The sequence below is a fragment of the Glycine soja genome, chromosome 9 (genome assembly GCF_004193775.1).
Source record: "Glycine soja cultivar W05 chromosome 9, ASM419377v2, whole genome shotgun sequence".
In the NCBI taxonomy this organism is placed as follows: domain Eukaryota; kingdom Viridiplantae; phylum Streptophyta; class Magnoliopsida; order Fabales; family Fabaceae; genus Glycine; species Glycine soja.
The window spans coordinates 35943510-35968094 of record NC_041010.1 but is presented as its reverse complement, the minus strand read 5'-3'; the positions used below and the strand labels follow the sequence as shown (position 1 = coordinate 35968094).

General features: G+C 30.9%; 3 protein-coding genes across 3 annotated transcripts; 2 read left to right on the top strand and 1 right to left on the bottom strand.

Moving 5' to 3' along the window:
• Positions 1–1055: 1055 nt before the first annotated feature.
• On the top strand, positions 1056–2909 carry LOC114367040 (CDGSH iron-sulfur domain-containing protein NEET-like). The gene is made up of 2 exons (XM_028324123.1): positions 1056–1380; positions 2545–2909. Exons 1-2 carry the CDS (start codon positions 1139–1141, stop codon positions 2642–2644), a joined length of 342 nt encoding a protein of 113 aa, XP_028179924.1. The 5' UTR covers positions 1056–1138; the 3' UTR covers positions 2645–2909.
• A 498-nt stretch (positions 2910–3407) lies between these two features.
• Positions 3408–5838, bottom strand: LOC114368619 (probable ribosomal protein S11, mitochondrial). Its single transcript, XM_028325836.1, has 2 exons — positions 5555–5838; positions 3408–4537 (listed from the first exon to the last, which is right to left on the bottom strand). Exons 1-2 carry the CDS (start codon positions 5676–5678, stop codon positions 3672–3674), a joined length of 990 nt encoding a protein of 329 aa, XP_028181637.1. The 5' UTR covers positions 5679–5838; the 3' UTR covers positions 3408–3671.
• Positions 5839–9055: 3217 nt separating this feature from the next.
• On the top strand, positions 9056–18200 carry LOC114368419 (embryo-specific protein ATS3-like). Its single transcript, XM_028325701.1, has 4 exons — positions 9056–9190; positions 9307–9429; positions 10102–10234; positions 18103–18200. Exons 1-4 carry the CDS (start codon positions 9056–9058, stop codon positions 18198–18200), a joined length of 489 nt encoding a protein of 162 aa, XP_028181502.1.
• The last annotated feature ends 6385 nt before the right edge of the window (positions 18201–24585 follow it).

Sequence of the window (24585 nt, the reverse complement as noted above, 5' to 3'; positions counted from 1 at the left end):
GTTTTAACCACTAATTTTTTTAATGAGATTTCTGAATTTCTCCTTTGTTTCCATTTTCTGAGCTTTGCCAACAATATTATAAAAGTAAGACTTTGATTAGAAAATTTAATCATATAAATATTTTACTCTTAACATATTTTTAATCAGATTTTACACTAACATTTAATCATATATTATCATATGAATTTATTGACTTTTACAATATTTTGTTTAAAAATTATATTCAAAATTAATTTTGATTAACTAACATTGTAAACATCTTTACACTTGAAGGTTAAACTATGAATTTTAGAAAAAAAAATATGTTTTTACTTTCTGCATGCATCTTTCTTGTTAAGTTCTCATGATTTTCATTGGAAGATGTTGAAACCTAATGACAGACAAAGCTTCGAAGTCCATATTGCATTGCATGTTGAGCCGTTGAGATGATTTTTGTTGACAAGTACATGTTGCATTGCATTGAATGATTCACGGTGATAATTATAATTACGAGCATCAACATGATACAAAACTTATGACGCTTTACCGTGTGACAATGATTAGAGCATTTTCTTCTTAAGTAATTACAAGTTTTATTATGTTTTTGGTAATTTAACACTTTCACACTTTTTTTTTCTCTTTCTCTACAAATGCCACATAGTAGTTGAGTGGTCACCTAATGGTCCTAATCAGCATTAATGGTTTTTTTCACCCAAAAAAAAAAGTAGAATAACAACTATATCTATTTGTCTATTCAAAATATCTAACAAGATTAATAAGTTATTGATATAAGTAATATTGAATTTGATTTTTTTAAATAAAATTTTGATTAAATCTTGTGGATGAATAAATGTAATTGAAAAAAAAATCTCATTAAAAATAATTAATTAAATTCTTTAAATAAAATTAAATATCATCAAAATTGATGAATATTGTGCATCAAAATCAAAGTGGAAAAAACAAAGACGTACGAGGATAAGAACCCAAGAGTGTGGCATCCACAAGTTTAGGAACACGTGTCACTACATCAATCTTCTTCATGTCTTATCTCATTCACTCGGTTACATAGCATGCAAGTAATTGTGATTTATGAAGCCAAGGAGAAGATAAACTCATAAAACACAGAGAAAGAAAGCGTGAGAAAGAGAGACCCTTTTGAATGGAGTATGTTCTAAGCCACGTTGGTGCAGGTTTCTGCAATGGCATGACCTCAAAGGGAGTTTTAGGTACCCATTTCAAGGCTAGTTCCTTTGTTGGTGTTGGTGGTGTGAGAACAAGGCGTGTAGTGTTGGTGAAAGCTGAGGCTGTGAGCATAAACCCAGATATAAGGAAGAGTGAAGAGAAAGTGGTGGATTCTGTGGTGGTCACTGAACTCTCCAAGCCCCTCACTCCTTATTGCAGGTAAGTTCAGTTTGTGAAGCTCTTAATTTCTGGTTAATCCTATTATTATACCATACTTATCTATGCCATTATGTGTGCTTGATTGAGGAGATTAGGAGAAAGAGATAGGAAAGAAATAGAATAGGATGTCATTAAAAAATTTGTATTCTAATTCATCCTTGCCCCCCACATTTTCTCACCATTCAAACAAGTTAAGGATAGAGATTTTGGTAGCTTTCTTTTATTTTTATTTGAAGTAGTGTGCAGCAGGAGGACTGGAACTTTTTTTTCTTCTAATTTCTATGATGTTAACATATTTGTTGGTTTATAATTATGCTCTATCATGAAAATATAAATGGGGAATTGGGAATGATTCCACTAATTCGTTTCCACAAAACTCTAAATGTTTTCACTTTGGTTCAGGAAATAAATTCTTTTGATAGCATGTTACTATTTAATTGTGATAAATTAAGGGTTTTTTTTCTATAAGTTTTCGTTGGTACTTGGTAGCCAAATGAAATAGAAAGGGGGAAAAATAGAACTATAGTAGTTGCATTATGACAGGTTCTGTTCTCAATTTTCATCCAGAAGAGTGTATCGCATGCACCATATCATTGAATTTAATATGTTAACTAGTACAATTTAGAAAAAATAAAATATCAACTGTTCGGGAATCAATAGCCTGCTTGGTGTCATTCATAGTCAAATTTAGAGTTGTGAAGCTTTAGTTTGTTGCTTCAAACAAGTTGCATGAATATGAAGATGAATTGTTCCGGTATCAAATGTCCTTCACAGGAAAATGCTCAACATTTGATGCATAAAAAACAAGTTTCGTGTGGGAAGCCTAGGTAGTTGTACTACTTTCAAGCCCCATTTAGAAGGTAATGGCAAAAAGACTTGTTTGATGTGGTTTGGAAGTTAAGGGTTGAAAAATAAAGCACTCCTTGTTAGGTATAAATGCATATTAACCTTGTGCTTTCACAAAGATATTTGCCTATGAATTGTTTGGGTACCACTTTTGATTTATAATATATAATTTTTTGATTTAAAAAAAAAAAGAAAAAAAGAAAAAGCATTCCTTAGAATCCTGTGTTAAGTGGAAAGTCTTGATTTTCACCTATCTATAGTCTGTGTTTGATGTAATTTGAATTCCAAAATCTAATCTTTCTGAGTGCTTGGGTGCAGATGTTGGAGATCAGGGACTTTTCCTCTATGCGATGGAAGCCATGTAAAACACAACAAAGCCACCGGAGATAATGTTGGCCCTCTTCTTTTGAAAAAGTAAAATTATGATGACCATGGCTTATTTTTATCAGAGAATTACCTTAAACTTTTTAAGGAAGTTTTTTTTTTTTTTTTGCGGATCAGACTTGGTATTTCAGTGTTTGAAATAAAACGTGGCTTATAATATGAATGTGATTCCTTTTACTGTCTATTTTCATATTTTGACCTGTATATGAGTAATAACTTTGTTGAGGTCAGCTGCGAGTGACAGTGAACAGCCACGTATACCTAATTTCTGAGATTGAGATAATGTTTTGCTTTGGACATTTTCTTCCATGTTTTTGACCATAACAGACTTCTTAAATAAATTGTGTTCATCCAAAATATATTGTAAAGGTCCTCCTTGAGATCTAAGTATAGCTTTTATTATGTTTTATACCGTTCAGAATCAGTGAATTCATTCATCAACAGGCACCAGTTAAAATTTAAAATCTTAAGTTGTTTGTCACTGTAAATCTTGCCTTGTTCAAGACCACTGTGATTCATGTGATGAAAAGGATAAAACATAGTTAAGCTTATAAAAAATGATGTGATTCATTGATGAAAAGGATTTTAAATTTTAACACAGTCAACTGATGTAAACTAAAAGCATGATGAAAAGGATAAACACAACAAATGATATATATTATTATAAAAAATAAAAAAAAACTATATGAATATCCCATCTTTTTTTTATATACCAGAATGTAAATATCCGCATTTTTTTTTCATTTCATTTATTTACGCAAATAAAAAATATTGAGATGGGGGCCAGTGGTCAACAGTAACACAAGATCAAAAAGTATGAGCCCCATTCAATTGAGAATAGTGATTCAGTACATACTGTTACAGAAAATTCTGGTTATTGAATCTTTGAAATTGTACAACTGTAAAGAGGCAGCAAACGGACAGTCTACAAGTAGTAACAACTAGAAGCATAATGAAATGTGCTAAATAAAAATATCATCATGTGCCTAAAAAAAGCACCTAAATTGTTTCTTCATCCAAGTTAAATAATGCTTTCTTCAACCACCTCAGTATCATAACACCTAAATTCGTCGTTTCTTTGGGAGTCTGCAGCCATTATGGGGTTTTCTAGTGGTATCTTCAATGTATACAATTGGATTTCTATCCCCTCTAGAACCAGCAGTAAAGCCCTCCTTCCAGCTCATTATTGCATTCCTTTTTCTCCTAAAATGTGTAAATCCATTCACTTTCATGACAACAGATTTCAATCCCAAGCCCCTAGCCTTTCGGCCAACAACTTCCGCGGTTGCCTCGGCAGCATACCTAGAAAGCTTTTGCCCTGATTTCAGGTCTTTCAATGGACCGGCAGAGCCACTGAGTTTTATATTTCCTTTAGAATCTGTTACAGTAACAAAGGTATTATTACGCAACATCTTTATATGAACAAAATCAGCATCCTGCTCATATTGATACTGATGATATGGAGAACCCCTCCCAAAATTATCTTCATCTATAATTCCTCTTACAAAGTCCATAGGCCTAGAGTTCCAGCCAGTCTCAGCATAATTCTTGTTTCCGATGTTTATGTTCTCTTTATCTTGCATAAAATCTGGAAGAGCATCTGCATTTGCATCCACATTCTGGTCCATATTATTCTGGCTTCTGGAGTTTATGTTGTCTCTATTCCCCATAAAATTTGGAGGAGCATTTACATTCTGTCGCATATTATTCCAGCTTCTGGAGTTTATGTTCCCTCTATTCTGCACAAAATTTGGAGGAGCATTTGCATCTGGATTCATATTCTGTCTCATATTATTCCACTTTTCGGAGTTTCTTTTCTCTATATCCTGCATAGAATCTGGATGAGCATTTGCATCTGCATTCACATTCTGGTTCACAATAAGCCTCCTCCAATCTAAATTCGAGCTAGAAAATCCTCTAACATGCCCTGCAGTTTCAGAAGATTGAACAAGACCCCTTATAAACACTGTTGAGATAAGCTGGCAAAAAAATAAACCTCTACTTGCAAAATTAGATGATAGAGACATAGATAGAGTTATTCAATGCATCCATTACTACTGCCACAACTCCTTTCCTGTTTTTCCTGATTTCAACCATTTAGGATTCAGATATTGATGATCACATATATTGACAATAACATATGTAAGTGCTGATCTCAAACAATTCAGCTCCGAACCAAAAACACACAATTCAGGAACACCCAAATAAACAAAGCAACCAATCATCAACTGTACCAATCTCTCTACAAAAATGAAAGAATATCAGTAATAAAACTAACTAAAAAAAGGGTCCATCAAATGCAGCCGTCCGAAAATCACTATTTGCCACGGAAAAGGCAGACTTTCTGAACTGGTGCGGCCACAATTGCAATCACAGAGCCCCCAAAAACCTTGGCAATGTGGCCAAAAATCACAGTCACGGGCTGTTATGCAAAACCTTGATTCAGCATATAACAGGAAACAATGCGCAAATCACTCGTGCACAAATTGAACATTATATCACATACTATTATTACACACGCTTAAAAGGATCACACACTAAACCCACAATTTCAAACCTAACAATGTTAAACAACTTCTCAGCATAGTTCAACAACTTCAGCAAAGTGAACTCCGTAACAAATTAACAACTTCAGGCACAAACTAACAAATGAAACAACACAAGTCAGCAACGAAAATCGAACATTCACTTTGTCATAATTTCCTCTCTCTCTCTCTCTCTCTTTTTTTCTTTTTTTTTGCTTTGAAAACAGTAAACACTCTCTGATCCATAATATCCATCCACACACCGAAACGACGCCGTCCAAATTACAAACATACACGATTTTCTATTTCCACAGTTTAGAGCAATGAAATCCACAAATCGAAACGACGCCATCAAACTTAATTTTTTTTTTTCCATTTCGGAAACGATGGAAACGAAAGCAGAGGGATCTGAAGTGTACCGTCGTTTTGAGGTAAACGGCGAGGTCGTAGAGCGGCGTTGAATGGAAGTGCAGGTTTCGGCGCGAGAAGAGATGCGAGGGAAGATCCACGGCCATGGCGAATGGAAGAGAAAAAACGATACATGGTTTTTGTTTGTTAGGGTTTGAGTTTGAAGAAAAAACTCAGATACTGACACGGTGTTTCGCTTCTTCTTCCCCTAAAGCACTCAGTTATGAAATTCTGTCCCCTAATTGACCAGGCACATTTGGTCTGGTGATTAATCATGATCAGGTAATGGATTAGTGGGTTAATTATTCGTTCGATTTGATAGGATATACATTAAAAATTTTAAAATTATATATATATACAACTAATATTATTTAATTAAGAAAATTTTATTTATATTTTAAAATTTAAAATAACAATTGAAGTATTAAAGTTGATAATAAAAGTCCATAAATAATAATTCAATAACATAATTACACAAGTTCTGGATCATTTTTGAAGTGTTTTGGAATTTTTTTTTAACATGAAAGGAGTTTTAAAAATCCGCCCGGATTGAATTTACCTCAAATCGACTTGGTCTGATTGGGTCTTGTCAGATCATTTTGGGTCAGATGCATGACCGATCCAATAATTAAACCAACTTGTTTATGCTATCAAATCGAGTCGGACCAAGTTTTTAAACTATGCTTGCACACCACTCTAGCAATTGAAGCATGACCTTTTCTTCATGCACTATCTAGATTTCTATGTAGATTTCTTCTTACACTCTAATACTTTTTCAAATTTTGTAAAATTATCACGGCTAATAAATATACAAATTTGCAATTCGTAGATGGGCAATCCATATTAATTAAATTTGTTTTAAAAAAAATATTTTAATGTTTTTTTTGGTAAATTTAATTATAGTTTTTTTATAATTATTACATTAAGTAAATTTCTATTTTTGGCTTTATTATAATTAATTTTGATCTAATAATGTATATTTTTACATATATAAATTTTAAATAAAAATTATACGTTTAATAAAAATTTATATATGTAAAAAAATTAATTATGAGATCAAAATTATCACAAAAATTATTATATAAACTTACATGTGCATTAAATATACATTAGAAATTTTAGTGTTACATAAAACAATATTATTTATTTTATAATATAATTGGCTTATTGGCGTTAGAGTGTTGTGTTAATAACCTTAAAGTCATAGGTTCGAATTCTACATGAGCTATTAATTTTAAATTAATTTGTAAAATACATTTTTAAAAAATTTTAAAAATTATGTATAGACAAACGGATTGACATTCCATAAGACCATTACAGATCCGTCTTAAGGAATGGTGTTTTTGAAATTTCTCTCTCACTGTTGGATCTAGAAGAAAAATAGCTGGTGCAGGAAGAAAATCCCCTGAACGGAGTGGTTTTTTTTCAAGCTTGTATTTACATGGTCTTATCTTTTGTTTTTGGTTGGGCTCTAGCCCAACACTTATCAAGCAAAAACAAAAAAAAAAGGAATTTCAATGTGTGCTTAGATTGTACATATTTTCTTCTTCTTTTTTCTGTTAAAGAAAGTCTTAATTAAATATTTGTTTTGAACCAAGGAAGGTTGAAGTCAAGTAAAAGGAAAAGCATCCTCTCCTGATGTAAGCTCTATTGGAGTTTGTAGGCCTAGGATCTTTTTCATCAATAGATTCCTTTGCTTCTTGGAAGATGAATGGCAGCGGAATGGAACAGAAAGAGAGAGAGAAGACGCCACTTTCAAGGAAAAGATGAGTGAAGAAGCTCATCACCATAAGAGGCCATGGATAATAGCTTGGAGGAAGAAAGAGATGAATGAAGGGAGAGGGAGAGAAAAACACGAAATTTTATGCTCTAAAAGAGCTCTGAAATTTAAAGTTTAATTTTTAAATCATCAAAGTTGGAAAAAATGCACATACATAGCCTCTATTTATAGCCTAAGTGTCACACAAAATTGGAGAGAAATTTGAATTTCTATTCAAATTTCACTTGGATTTTAAATTGAATTTGTGGGGCCAAAATTTGAAGCCAAAATTTCACTAATTATGATTAGTGAATTTTAGATATGGTTCAGCCCACTAATCCAAGATCAAGTCTAAGATTCTCCATTAAGTGTGCTTAGGTGTTATGAGACATGTAAAGCATAAAGGACATGCACAAAGTGTCACTATATGATGTGGCAATGAGGTGTAGCAAGCAAATGCTCACCTCCCCCTCTAAAATTTAATTGCCCAATTCAATTAAATTTATTTCTCAACACACATCAAATATTCACTTAATGCATGTAAAATTACAAAATTACCCTCAATACAAAAACTAGTCTAGGTGCCCTAAAATACAAGGGTTGGAAAATCCTACATTTCTAGGGTACCCTACCTACATTATGGAGCCCTAAGTACAAGGCCCAAAATTAATGAAATCTTAATCTAATATGTACAAAGATAAGTTGACTCATACTTAGTTCATGGGTCCGAAATCTACCCTAAGGCTCATGAGAACGCTAGGACCTTCTTTTTCATCTTTGACCTAATCTTTTTGGAGTCTTCTATCCAATGCCCTTGGGGGTAGGATTGCATCATCTCCATTTTTTTTTCTCCATTTCTTTCATCGCATAAATTTTTATAAAAAAATGATATATAGAAGTTAACTGAAAATAATATTTATATTTTCTCAAAATAATATTTATATATTTTCTCAAAAGCTTAATAAGAAAAAAATGAAAAATAATTTCTATTAAACTAAAGTAAATAGTGAAATTTATGTTTGAAAGTGTGAGACGACGACAAATTAATTTATGAAAGATAAAAAAAATTTAAATTAGCTTCTAAATATGCAAAAAATATAACAAATTAGTCTTGCATATAATTTAATAACAAATTGGTTCCTAAAATTTTTTATTTAACGTCAAATTGATTCTCAAAAAATATAATTTATTGTCAAATTGGTCTTTGAAAATTATAACTTAATAATAAAATGATCTCACAAATTAAACGACATAAGTAATTTGTTGCACTTTGTAGACATTCAAGAACTAATAAATTTATATTTTTCACATTCAAAGATCAATTTGTCACTACATCATATTTTTAGGGATAAATTTAATTATTTACCCTAAACTGTATCTCATCATATTTTCTATCATCAGGTTGTTGTGCATTTTATAAAGTAAAAATTACCAAATATTTTTGGGACAATTTAATTTATTTTATTTTATATAATGACTCCAAATAAATTACCTAAATTCTTATATCTATATTTATTTAGAATGTGAATTTTCTACCGTTGTACATATTTTGTTCTAAAATACTGTAATTTTTTTAAAAAAATTCTGAAAATACCACAATTTAACTACTAACAATTTTATGAAACGGCCAATAGATAGAGTGTCAACCATATGCGGGGGTACATATAAAGGCACAAACAAGTTCTCTTTTTGAAATTCAGAACACAAGAGTCATTGAGAAAATTTTCGGTTGAAGATTCTGAAAAAGAAAACGATGGCGATGAAGCTGCAGGTTCTTCTTCTTCTCTTGTTATGTATTGCATCGGAACTGACGACCCATTCAGTCTCAAATTCTCTCGAACGTTGCGATGCTGAAACTGAGTACAACTCCTATGGCTACATTGATGAGGTACTAGCTAGTGCTATCTCATTTTCGTGACAACCCTTTTTCTTTTTGTGTATGTAAAATATGAAGGTCGATCAAAAAGTTAATTTATTTTTATTCTCTGTGTACTCCAATATTAGAGGAAGAAGGCATTGAACGACTCATCATGTACTTACCAAGTGGTCATAGGTGCAAGTTGTTCATCGCCCAATTTCACAATGGGGGACATCATTATTCGCTTTGGGGATCCTCTTCGCAACCAGGTTAGTTTTGCTTTGTCCTCCTTCAAATGAATTTCAAGATTTTCGTTCTTTCTTTCTTGCTTGTGGTGCAACCATGTTTAAGGGGTTCCAAGAAGATTAATTAAGTCATGAACGAAATGTACATTGAGATAAATACATTGTTTATTGAAGAATTATAAGCAAACCCTTGATCGAAATTGAGCTCAAGAATCATGGGTATTCAATATTGTTTTTGTTCACTATATGTTTATTTCGAGCTGAATTTTCTTTCTTTATTTGCTTTTTTTACTTTGGTGGAGCACATTTTGTTAAATTATTATTATTTATTGCATTGGTACATTAGTTTTGTTTGCTTGGTTATAAAAACTTATTTTTTAAAAAATTGAATTGAAAAAAGTAAGTAAACTGAACAGAGATACGTACTTCTATCGCTTCTTATTGCTCAAAAGTTCATAAATTGCATCTATATTTTTGTTTAGATCAATGGCTACCTGGGCAGAAAAGGCTTGGTAACTAATTAACCAATAGTTTATAGAAGAATTAAAACAAACCCTTGGTCGAAATTGAGCTGATTATTATTTTTATAGCAAGCTGATTATTGAACTTTTATTTTTCTATGTTTACTAATTAAAGGAAGCTTAGTTTGGATCGATATTATTAACTTGAAAAAAAATAATCAATATTGATTATCAGGTATATGAAGAAAAACTGATTGTTCCACGTCCAAGGACAATTGAGCAGTGTTCTCGAGATATATTTCAGTTAAATGGTGCATGCGTATCTTCGATTTGTTTTGTGGAGCTGTATAGCTATGGTGCAATGGATGGTTGGAAGCCTGAAAGAGTGCAAATCTATGACATGATGAACATATTACCTACTACGAATTTCAAACTCATCCCACTCAGGGGAAGGTGGTGGATTGGGTATAATTGGTGCCTCACAAAATTTCTTTTTAACTACCTTGGTCATTTTAATGATAATAAAAAGAAAGTAATAGGCTCAAAAATGGTTTCATTTGTTGTTGAGACTTTGGTTAACAAATCAGGTAGTTAAACTAGTAAAGAAGTTTGAATTAATACAAGAATTTGTACAAATTACTCTTTTCTTTTACCACTAATCTAACCTAGTGATGTACCATAACTGCTTTTACATATAGCTGTGAAACTTATTTGTACTCTTACCTCTCCATTTTTTTTTACTTAGTATCTTTTTACATTTCTTAATTTTTTTCTTTCTTTCTCCCTTGTATTCCCTAAGTTATGCTTCAATATTCAAAGCTTTCCCGGCTTATTTATAGTGGTAAACTTGAATGTTTAGATAGTTCAGGAAAGAAGCTATGTCAGAAAAAATGTAGTTATAAAAAAGGTTTAATAAGGTGGGTAAAATCACCACAAATCATTTTTTGATCGTAAAATAAAATGTTAAAATTCCGTGTGAGATAAGAAATGTAGAATTAGTGAGAGCATTGCTTTGAGGAACAAGTTGTTATCAATGCAAACTACATACCACAGTTTGAATTAAAATGAAAGAAAATGGTCGCAACAAAATATTATTGTAGCGGCAATGAATGTTGCATAATCACATTCTTCATTGTAATAGTACTAGCTAGTAGTATTTTTTCTTTACATCAAATGTATCATAAGTATAATTGGGACGATGATATAATAATATTTTTTTACAAACTTACAAATATCTTATTAACATTTTTAATTTTTTTTCTTATCATATTACATTACCAATTAAATCATACATTTATTTTCTTTTTATCTCCCTCAAGATGATCACACTTAAGAAGTGTCCAGAGTCATTTTCTGTATAACTATCAATATAGGCCAGCTCATTATTACTCAAGATGTCAATCCGATTCAATTCATTGATTTAGTGGATTGACTCATTAAATTAAAATATAAAAACATAAAAAGAAAAATACTTGGTGACGCTTGGTTAGAATGTTTTTTATTTTATTTTCAAAGAAAATAGAAAATAAGACTGAATATATTTAGTTAAAATTTAAAAAATATTTTCTCTGACAATATTTTAAAAAATTGGAGTAAAGTTGAAAAAAATAAATCAACCTTTTTGCTTTTTAATCTTTATTGAAGAAGAAAAAAGCAATGTCAACATAATAAATAAGGCAGTGTCTAAGTATTTAGGGACCTAATGTCAATTTTTTTTTATAGAAATTTAAAAAAATAATAATTATAATTTTTTAAATAATGTTTTAGATTTCTAAGTTACAAAATTATATATTAATATTTTATAATCAAATTAGTCTAATATGTGCATATGTATGCCAATCTATATCTCTACACCTTCTATTTTCACTTCTAATCATTTAATTCTCTTACCAATTAATTATTAAAATGTTAAAATATAACATAATTATTTTATTGTGATGTATATTTATACTTGCATTCTACTTAAGACAAATGCTTGGATGACCTTGTTATCTATATTATCATAATGATAAATATTTACTTTATAAATTAAAATAAGCATATTTTTTAAAATTGAAAACTTGAAAATAAAAATTATTTTTAGAAAATAAAAAATAAAAAATTAAATTAAACGCCACCTTAATTTTTTTTCCTTGATAATCATGACATAATCAAACTGACATGAAACAAAAGCCCATCATAAATGGGAAAACCCAAAAACAAAAATATGCAAAGCCCGCTGGGTAAGTCAGCACAAGAACACTCATCTATGTAGCAACAAAAGCAGTCTAAAACCCATTTACGGGAGAGAACCACAAAATGGAAGTAAAAACTGAAAGAAGCACCAATTAGCAATAGGGGAGAGTCGAGCAAGGGTAGAGGGAACTTGCCAACAAATAGAGCTTTTTAGTCAAGTGGTCAATACTTCTATTTTTTTTTTAATTTGGGCAAGAAATTATGGATATTTTCCAGAAAAATTAATCTTACTTACCATGTATAACTGTTATTGATCTAAGAGAATTTTATTAATACTTTTATTTATATTTACTCATTTTTTATTAATAAAAATAAAATTAATTATATTTTTATTCTTCAAATTTTTGTAAATTTCAATTTTAATCTTTAAGAAAAAAACAATGACATTTTTAGTTCATCCCTTCAAGCAGCAGCAAGTAACAACCACCTTGGCAGTTCAATAATTTGTCACATCATAAAAATGTCTTATAGGACAGTTGTGAAGCTTGACCAATAATGTTCAAGGGGTCATGATAGCAAGAGATATTCTTATAATCAAAATTCAAAATCTAGTCCAACTTAGAAAATCTAATTATTTATCCAATAAATCAACCCTAATCAAATATAATATTTCACTAATTACTAAAAGTTATTTCATTCTTCTTTAAAAAAAGTTATTTCATGCACTCATCAATAATTACTAATAAGCTAATATGATGTGATGACATAATTGACAAATAGCCTTATTCCTTAAATATGTTGCCCAGGTTTGATTCTTGGTTTGTGAGTGTAGAAGAAAAACATATGCTGGAAAATGTGAATTATATTTCAATATCTAAAGACATTAATTTTTTACTTTCAACCAAGTAATACTTGAAATTACAAAAAAATTACTAATTAGAGCATCAATACTCTACTATCTTCTTTCTCTTACACATCAAGTGTCTTTCATTTTCAAATTAACCATACTCGTGTCCTCTACATCTTCTTCAAGACCTTATTAAGCTTTTTTTTTTTAAAAAAAAACTTGATATTCACCATTAGCAAAAAGTGACTTCTCAGTTAAGTTTTGTGGTGGCTTCTCAAGGAAGTTTTAATATTTTTTTTGGTTTAATTACTATGAGAAAAATGATTATACATTAATAATATAAATAATTTTATACAATCATTTAATTCTAATATGATAAATTTATTAAATTTTAAAATAAATTATCGTATAATAAATCAAATGGTGATTTCTAATTGAATTACAATATAAAACAAGTCCAACTCCTCTCCATTCCTTAGATATATGGACATTTTCATTTCTTTTCTTATACATTTGACACGTGGCATTAAATTTTTTAAGGGCTGAGATCTCTTTTCTTCTATTTCTTTGCGTGTTCCGGCAAATGTTTTCCTTTCTTCCTGCTATGAACATTAACTGCCCTTTTCTTATAATAAGTTTCATAAAGCTAGAAAAATGACCACTGCATATTATTTTTAGAACTTGTATTCTTGCATTATTCAAGTTCATTAAAAATAAGTAAAATATATATTACGGTATGTGTTCTTTTAATTAATAAAAAATAATATGAAAAAATAATAAATATATTTTTTATTAGAAAATACGAAAATTGATTTTTTAGCAAAAAAAAGGATGAGATTAAATAATATTACTACTTTGCTATACGCCTTAAATAATTAAATGTTTTGTATATATACATATTAAATTAATAAGCAACATACTCTCTTGTCTCTAATTATAAGACATAGTTGAGTAATTTTTATTTACTAAAAAAGTTAGTTAATTTAATTATTAACATTAAACTTGTTTATAATTTCAATGTTTTTCAAATTTGTTGAATATGTCTTATAAATAAAGATGTTGGGAGTATTATGTTATACACAAGAGCATCTTCAATTAATATAATTTAAATAACTTATTTTGAGTTCTCATTTCTTGTTAATTGGTCCTCCAATGTTACATTATATTTTTTTTATGAAAAAATTCAGGTGAATTAGATTTGGATGACTCATCAAGTTGGATAGTCTAAATGATTAATGAATACTTATAAAAATACTTATAAATAATTTACCAATAAAGTTTTTACCTCGGGTGTGAAAAATAAATATTTGAACATATGTTATTGTAAGGTATGAGTATGAACTTACTATACAAAATTAGTCTTTCCAAACGATTTAAACAAACAATTCAAGATTGAATACATATATTAATGCAAACTGTTTGTATTAATCATTGTATTCAATCCCAAACGAGAAATTAAGATTTGCTCATAATATGCATAAATGGTTATATAAAACAATAGTTATATATGAATAAACATGTAATAACCCGTGAGACAAAGAAATACATACCTCGAAAAATGATCATTAACAAAAGCAAGGAGTGCCAATACGGGAGTGCTATGGTGTGTAGAACTATGGACTGGAAGTACACCGGTTGTAAAAAAAAAGACTTGACTTTGTTAGTTTGAGTCAAAAAGTTGTACCTACAAGCAAAACCATTTGTTAAAGATTGGAGAGTAAATGAGGCACACAAATTGAAACACTATTAATTTGGTTCTCACAAATTACCAATTTTACTACGAACAAGTATGTAAATTAATTGAAGTGAAATTATTTCAGTTTAATTAGATGTGGTTTTGGGTTCAAATTCTGAAACGTGGTTGTGTTAAATACTTGGATGGAGAATTTTATTGTTCATAATGATCATATTCAATTCAAATATAATTTTTTCTCGTGAAAAATAGACTTGCTATAAACAAAAAAAATCACCAATCTTACTGCCCTACATTTTTTCTTATTAGGAGTATATCAAAACTGCTAGTAGAAAATAACATTTAATATCATAGTTCATAAGCTTACAATGCCTAAATGTCTAATAAAGAGAGTTGAGATAAGATCATCGTATATATGATAATGATATATATATCCCTCCTCTATCAACATACTTGTACTACTCTTAATTATATCAATTTCGTGAAATAGCTTTCTCTTAAATATTAATTAGTAGTTGTTAAATACTTGAACCACATATACAGTTGGAAGATATAAGACAAAAAAATCTATACAGGATGCTGGTTACAAGTAAGACTACAGTTTTTTGTCTAAGTCACAAATTTTCTTTTCATTCGGCATATGTATGCAACAAACTGAAAGTTTTAACTACTAATTTTTTCTTTCTTGTGTTATTTTTCCAATTTTCAGTTTTTAGCAGTATGGCCTTCACAAAGAACAAAGTTATGATGTAGATTTTTGCAACCAATGTGCGGAATCTTTGGGAAAAGTGGGAGCTTCGTTTCATGGTTTTGTCAAGCCTCATCTTCCAAAACATCCTAATCATTTTGGGGAACAAGAGATAGCAGTTCACAAAATGCTGGCTCAGAATCACACTATCGTTCTCCTACATGCTATCAGATTGGTTTGCAACAATCTCACTAGGTGTTCTTTCTAACAAATTAGTAGGAGATAATATTGAAGAAAAATGTGATGATTTTGTGGATCCAAAGTATGTCATTGTATCTCTTTGGGCTCCAATTCTTCTCATTCACCTTCCATATACTGATGCTTCTTAACCTTAGACAGCAAATTGGATATTTATGCAAACTTTTCCTTTAATATCCTGCAATTTAGGTCTGGCATGTTCTTTTTTTTGTCAATTAGTGTATTTCTTTCACTGTACGACTAAGACCAATAATCAAGCAATTTCACTACTTTTTATATGGTTGATAATAAGAACTAGGAAATGGTTGCTGATTATTCTATATGTAATGCTTATTGCTTAATGTAATATCTACTTTCAACACTCATTATGATTTCTTTTTAAGCTAGATATTGTGCCCTGTTTCAACTTCCATTCAATGTTTTTCTCAGGAAGAGCACAACTAGGGTCAATGTGGTGTAGAGGGGGGTAAAATCATTTTGGTCCACTGATGCAACATGACCTAAAGCTCAAACAAAAAATAGGAAATATGAGTACAATTTAGTTCTACAACAATCCTCTGAAGGAAATTGAGGCTAATTCAATTTAGTTAGGTTATAGAAAACTAACAAACACACATCATGAAAACAATGATATTCAAGAAAAAAATTCACCATCAAGAGTTAAGAAACATCGGTGTAGAAGGGAAAAAGGAAGTCATGTGACATAATTAATGAGTCAATGCCAAAGGCCATTTACTTTCATCGTTTTCTATTTTCATTTTCAAAGAAAATACAAAATATAACTGAAAATATGTTTGGTTGAAATTTAGGAAACATTTCCTTTGAAAATGTTTCAAAAAATAAGATCAAATCTGAAAGAAAAAAAAAATGTTGTTTTCTATTTTTGGTGAAAACGTGGTGGCAAACTTGTAATAACATTGAAACGTATCTAGTGCCATCTCTAATTCTCTTTCCTTTTTTCTTTTTTTTTTTTGCAGGAGCATGTTAATAACACATATATCTTGTGATGTGGGTGTTGATTGTTGGGAATAAATTTGTATGTCCATGATCTAAGTCATCATGTAATCAATTCTAATTTTAATAATAAAGTATTATTTTATTTTCATTGTCATATTTCACTATTTGATTAAATGATTCATTTGATAATGTCCTTGGTTAAAATTAAAGACTTGTTATTATAATAGAGAGTATGATAATGAGAAACAAGTTTGTTCTAATTTTAATCTAAACCGTTCTTGATCATAGGATTATTGTTAATATGATATCAATAATACAGATAGATTAATATATATCTGATAGTATTTATTGGATAAATATTAATAGATCTCATTTATTAATTTGCATATATAGATGAGTCACATGTTGATGTGATCATTAAACTGACTCAATTGAAATTTTCTAATGGTTAAAATTTACCATAAACTGTCAATAGAAAATTCTCAAGAAGAGGTATAATAGCTTTCTTTGACCTGAGATTGTCATAGTAATTAACAGGTTATTTGTTGTATTTTGATTCTGGACACCTAATGCTTTAGAACACTTGTTGAATGGATATTGGATATGATTAAATACCTTTAGAATTAATGATTAATCAAGAAGGAATCCATCAACTCTTGGTAATGAGTTTGAGTTCTATGAATAAAATTATATCCTGACCAGGAAAATTAAATGAAAGAAGAAATGTGTTTCTTAAGTCATTATGAGTTAACTCAAAAGGGTTTGACAGTAATACTATACTCTAGAGTTAACCCAGAGCTGTAAAGATGGAAGAAATTATTACACTACTCTTCTAATGGTTCTTGAAAGTAAAATGCTATTTTATGCTATATGGACGTTAAGGAGTGTTTCTAGGCACCTACCTTGATTAGTATATTAATTTGATTAATATATTACCAGCTTAGTATTGAACCTACGGGATCACACACAAATGAGTGTTCTAATCTCTGTTAAAGAAATTATTTTAATATTTGATGATTAATTAAATTAGAGAATTTAATATGATCAAATGATTAATTGATTTCAAAAAGGTGGAATATTATTATATTTTTTCTAGTACTGAAAATATAAATAATATGAAAGATTTGGTGAAAGAAAAGAAACAAACATGTATGATTTTGTATTTGGAATTTGGGTTGAAAAGGCGGCTAGATACAAGTTTGACTTGGTCAATTATTATTTCAATTTTAATTGCTAAATGGTTAGCAATAAAAGGTAACAAGAAATAATATAGCTTAAAAAAAGATACTATTAATAATGATTTTGATTTGATCAAAAATTTGGTATCCTTGGCGTGCTATAAATAGAGCCTTGGGCTACACGTTGAAAGAATCTCAATATCACTTCTCTATTCTTATTTTTTTCACTTGTCAAAGTTGTTAACGAATAGAAGTCAATCTCGGTGTGGATACACGTAGAGTCTTCACACTATTGAAGAATTTTTATGCTTCAAGAGCTCATCAACATGTACATTTTTAATATGTCATCTGTTTATAATATAATTTAAATACAAAATAGATCCTTTTATTCCGCAATGTGTGTTTTTGAACACCATTTTTCCTACAATTGATGACTACAGAATTTCTAACAGTGGGAAAGGTTGAGGGTGAAGCTGACAACACCTATGGTCTATGTGGCAAGGATGGGTTGAAGAGGCTTAACTGTGGGGAGAGATAAGTATTATCGACAGGGATGAACATGGTATCTTTTAGCTTCCCTTGTTGGCTAAGTTGATTTTGATTCAAAATCAAAAGAAAGTTATGAAAGCAACTGAATAAATGTTGCATCACCATTAATTTGCTTCCTAGATATGCACACTCTGCATTTACACTCTATATGGAAAAGGCCATTTGACATCTTGGAGGCAAGATCAATCTTACTCTTGATTTAGTTCAGCCACGTGAACCATGCAGTACTTGAGAAGCAACAAATTTTTTAACAAAACTATTATAGAAAGCTTCTGCAAATTTTTATAGCCAAATCACAAACTTAAAAAGAAAATAGTAAAACTGAATACATTTTCAAATTTTCATTTTTTGAAAATAGAAAACAGAAAGTTAGAACCAAACAAATTTTCTAAATCTTAAAACTTTGAAAGTGAAAATAAGAAATAAAAATAGAAAACATTTACTCAAACCAAATGTCCCCTTAGCCTCTGTATAAGAGTAAAAGGTTTAACAACTGGTATATCAATTGATTACACATATTTTTTTTTATCAGTAAATGTTAGTTGTTAGTTGTTAGCGAGACTAAAAGAGCTGCATCCATAGAAAATTCTACCATATTTCCAGTGGTTAGTATTGTCTTAAAGTTACCAAAATTCTTATTAAGCACATGAAATGACAATACCTTGGCTTTGCACTTGACTTCTCAGCAGAGTGAGCATAGAGTTGAATAGCCGACAAAGACGGAACATAATACTGAACAACATAATCACTTTGATCAAGCACCAAAGGCACTCCAGCTTCGTACACACTCCACTCCTTAAAAGACTCCCACAGATCACTCAGTGCAAAGTAAGACTAATACTCCACATCGCAAAACTTCCATCCTTCCATCGAGGTCAACATGACAAAATAGGTCAATGATGAGGAGAAGGTGGAAGATGAAATCAAAAGATTTTTCTATCATAGGGGCAACAATGTGTTGGAAAGATTTAAATGTTCCACACAATTAGGGTGGAGTTTAACGGGAGAATTTGATCAAAGTATTCTTCTATGGCACATAGCGACTGATTGATGTTACAATTGTGTCTCAGCTGGAGAAGAAGATGTGGGTAGTAGTACGGGTACTCCAAATTTTAGAGAAGCAAGCAAATTGTTATCGATTATATGTTGTTTCTTGTTGTCATGAGACCATCCATGCTTCCTAATGGGATTGGTGAGATAAGGTTCCAAGACACATGTGCTGAGGCATCTGAACTTTTTATGGACAGAAAGTCTATAAACCGTAAGAAGAAAGCATGCCAAAAGCTACTCAAGGTGAGTAGTGAGAGTGAGATTGTTCTTCCTTCAGAGGTGAAAGGGGATAAAAGCCATAAATAATGTGACCTCTTGTTATGCCTAAAGTTTGTCTCCTCCAAGCACATTTGTTCAACATAGGTGGAGTTTTGACTGATCATTTTCCTGGGAAGCCTCCAGTGGTTTATGACTTGATAGGAACAGAAAAACCAACAAATTTGAGGACTAATAGAGGGACAAAGGTTTATAGAGTTGCCTACAACTCCACAGTTCAATTAGTCTTGCAAGATACTACGATGACGAAATGGTATTTGCATGGAACAACATGGGAGTCAAAGTACCTATGAACGATTATAGTAATTGGTTAATTAGTAAGATGGTTAAGTTCCATACATAAACATCATGATTTCTGGGGAAAGGCAACATTCAAGTTAGTATTTCTGAAATGCTAAATCCGTGACTTGAGATTTCACAATCCCTTTCCTTAATTCTAGGATTTTATATTCCTAATTTATGCCTAATAATAAAGTATAAACTATTCTCCTTTGTGAACACCTTTGTTGTCATTCAATATGAACAAAAGCATTTTGTTATCATGTTGTTCTAGGGTTCCCAACACTGACTCTTACCATCAACACTAACTCCATGGCAGATATTGATGCTCATACTGAAAAGGAAGCAAATCAATTTTCTTTAAACGACAATAATCAAACGTGTGTGTGAGGCAACATATCTATTATTGAGTGCCATGTAATTCCCATCACAGAAACCATGTCACCTATCATGTCAATGTGACCCATAATCTCAAAGTTACAAAGGGGTTTTTATTATGCGTTTTGAAAGCAAAAAGCAGTTCCATTTGTTAAAGTTCAAATGCCAAGTATAGGATTTTGTTTGTTTTACATCAAAAGTCAGATATTTGTTGTTGTTCCATTTGTTCAACCCTAAACCACATGTGTACGTAAATTTTTTTAAGTTAAGTCAAGCCTTAAGCAACTAACTTCTTCAAGACCAATTAAGCAAAGAAAAATGGAAGCTTACCTTCACGAACACATTCACAAACACTTGCAGATCGCGACAACTGAAGGACACAAAGCTGAGGTCATGGTGGTGCGAGAGTGAGGCCAACATGTGAGACTGAGGTTAAGGTGGTGTGACAGGGGTTCCTTTGGTGGAAAACAACACACAATCAACGCCTGAATGAAGAATTTTGTGCTAACAACAAAAATTGGACAACTGAGAGAGAAAGGGATTTCGACAATCTTACCGTGAGCGCACGACAAGACAATGTCCTAATTAGATTATATATGTAAAGTTAACGGCGTTATATATATAAAACCATCTTTGTATCTCACGATTTCTAAGACGGTTTTTACAGAAAAACCGTCTTAAATAACTTCCACTTAATTGCAAAAATGCCACTGTCTAGCCTACTAAGACGGTCTTATAGGTAAACGTTGTTGTAGATTTCATTTAAAGATAATTTTTAAAAACCATCTTCGTTGGAGAAGTAGCATATTTACGTAAATGCCACCACATAGCCTACTACGACGATTATGTCACAATCGTCGTCGAAGGTGCGTCATAAAAAAAACTTTTTTTAGTAATGAAACTTTGTTAACAGATACTTGTTGGAGTAAGCACATGGTGTTTAACATCTTTATCTTTTAATTTTATTATTCTTAATATTGTTCATATGTTGACAGTTAATTCGTTTTCAGGTTTTATTTGTTGTTATATTTGAATTTGTCTCGCATGTTATTGGTTTAATTTGTTTCTTATATTGATGTTGATAGGCCTTCTCATGTGTGTGTTTGTCAATATGTGTATGTGTGTTCTTGATACCTCATCCATTGATTTTTTTTTCATAATATGTATAGTCAGAACAACATGGGCTTGTAATTATCTTTTTATTTTGATTAAATTTTAAATCTTGATATGCAATATTTTTAACTATTTTAAATTGAATATATCATTTTTAAATAAACTATTTTTTTAAGATTATTACTATTTTGATCAATCTTTTAAATTTCGTGATATGATATTAAGATTACAATAAAATTTTTAGGATTGATTAAGATTATAAATATTAAATATATTCATTTTGAGATTTTTCGACGTGTTTTTGAGATTTAATTTATCGGAAGGAAATATCTTTAACTTGATAAAATACATTAGTATTTAAAATTTGAATAATATAGTTTTTCCTTGTTATGCCTTGAAGATTTTTCCTATTTGTATCTTTGTTTACTAACTATATGCATATACTCACTTTGATCTTGCACGTTGTGTGCCCAAAAAATAGATTGATTCCATTGTTGAGCGGTTTAACAGAAAAGATGAATACTCACCCTCTTACCCTTGCTGACGATTAGATCATACAAATTTTGTTGAGGTTACCAGTGGGATCTCAAGTGCATTTCTAATGCGTGTGTAAGTCATGACTTTCTCTTATTTCTGATCCCTAGTTAGGCATGGCAGTGGAATCTTATCCCGTGGGAACTAAATTGAATTCTCCCCGACTTTGACGGATAAAAACCGTGTTGACCGGGTTTGTGGTCGGATTCGGATTTTCCTCGATAACCCAAAATGGGGGCGGAGGTGGGTATGGGATTATTGATATATGCCCCGACCCCAACCCCGACCCGCCCCAGAATTATAGAGGAAGAAAAGGTGCCGATTTGGAGTTGAGTAAGTATTTGTTATAATTTGAAAAACCTAATTTCTAAAACCTAATTTACGTCGTGGCTCCTCAGTCCTCACTCTACCTACCTCTCTCACAAATTCATTGGTTTGGGATTTGGAGTTGTCACTCCTCTACTTCGATTTTCTCTCCGATCTCAATTCCGCCATTGACGAGGACACCAAGGTCTCTCTCTCTCTCTCTCTTAACCATCCATCGCATTGCACTGGATCATTTTTTCTTCTTCTTTTCTTGTTTGCTTTTCCACATTATTTCGTTTGTTTGATATTTGATTTGATTTTGAATGTTGTTGATTTACTTCTATTCTTCTCTTTGTTTGGATTCGTTCGTAAATCTTTCTGTCTAGTAGATTAAGTTTGAGATTCAGAGACGTATTAAAGTCTAATTTCACTAGCTGAAAACTTGCTTGAACTCTACATTTTGGAGAGCAATATTTGTGAAATAAAGGTTCACTTGTTTATTTAAGTGTCACCTGTGAATCTGTGGAAAAACTACCAATGAAGGAGCTATTAGAACTAGAAAACTTTAAATGGGAATTAGGGGTGCTTTGAATTATTAGAACTCCACCAAAAGTTAAGATTTCTAAAGAAGTCTTTGTGAAGAAGAATAAAAAGCAGAAAAGAATTCCTAGTTGAATGAGTTACAAAAAAAAAAATAGAGGAAGAAAAGGTGCAAGAAATTGTGAGTATTTGAAGTGGGGAAAAAAGTGGCTTGTGACATCATTTCTTTCGTTTTGGAAATTTTAATCAACTATCAAAAAGCATAAAGAATACATAATTCCATGAGAATAGAATTCCTTTATGTTTTGCGATCTACTAGTTTCAAATAAATGGTTAAGGCTATTGAAAAATGAAAACTCTTGTCATCTCTAAGGTTATATTTGTGAGATGTAATTCGATCCCCTTGTGTTGAATGGTTGTGACAGATAGAAAGGGTAGATAGAATCTTGATAATATTTTGGGTGAATTATCCATCAGGATCAATGATTGTGAAGAGCCTTGATGCTTCAACATACATAAAAGCCAAGGAAGGTTATTTGAACCTTTGCACAACTTTTTTAAAGTAGATTGAAGAATAAAAGATGTTATGCAAGTAGTCACAAACAATAAAAGTAATTATGTCTTGACTGATAAATTTCAGTATTTGTTAAATTTGTACTATAGCCAAGAAAAGTGTCTATACAATGATAAATTTTTCAGAAATTAGCAAAGATATACTTGCTTAAAATAAACCTAGATAAAACCAATCATCATTATCAAGATACAAGAGCCATAATTCGATAATCTGGAACATAAGTACAAAAGTGTGTTTCTATTGCAAGACTGGTGATATTTTCTATGCCATTTATCTGGAAAAAGTGAATAGACAAGCGATTGCTATATATATATATATATATATATATATATATATATATATATATATATCAAACAAAGACAACTTTGATGTGTCTATTTGGTGAGAGAGCAATGTTTTCTTTCATACAACATGGCGGCAGAAATATTTTTGTAACAGTACTCAAGCTGAAATGCTTGTGAGAACTCTTCAATCAAGGACTTATATGTAATATGAATAAGACTAGCATCATCCAAATGATGCAAATCTGTTCCATGATTAATACATAGCTTGCCTTCTCTCACCAACCCCTTAATGCTTCCTACTTGATGACCGTGACCATGTATTCCACACGGGACGATCCATTTAAATAGACACAAATTTGTTGTGACATTAAGTGCTAAGCCATGATAGGTTATCCAATGAGACACTCTAATACCAACAACAACCAGTTTCTCATTTCCTGTAATACATTACTAAGTAGAATAAGGTAAAAGACAGATGGTTTTAGAATCTAGCTTGTTATATTTCAAATTGAATCATGACAAACTCACAAGCATAAATGAATGTATTTTATAATCTTATTTCTCAATTGTAGTAGCAGTCTCTACCTTAATTGAAAAACCATCAATGAGTGTTATATCAATAGGATTTAGAGATTTACCAACCTAAACACCAGTTAAACCTTCCAGCCTAGAAGCCTGAATTGAAAATGATAAAGAAAGAACATGAATAACAACCTCTTCAAGAGTTCTAAGGCACCAATGAAGACCCATCTTGTGTCTTCAAAGGTTGATAATGGGGTGCATAACTAGCTGTAATACAAAACACACTTAAGTGTTATAAAACACTGCTCAAAATAAAATCAAAACAGGAAATTTCCAAACTGTTATAAAACACCTGACCAGGGCCATGGTATGTAACTTCTCCACCACGCTCAGTGTGATAAATATTAAAGGGAGCATTTTGGTTTTTTTCCTCACTAGTGGGTGTGTGCTCACATTGATCCCTCTACCTCTCATACTTTTTCTTCCTCACCATTTCTTCCTTATAAAACCTTTGCTAA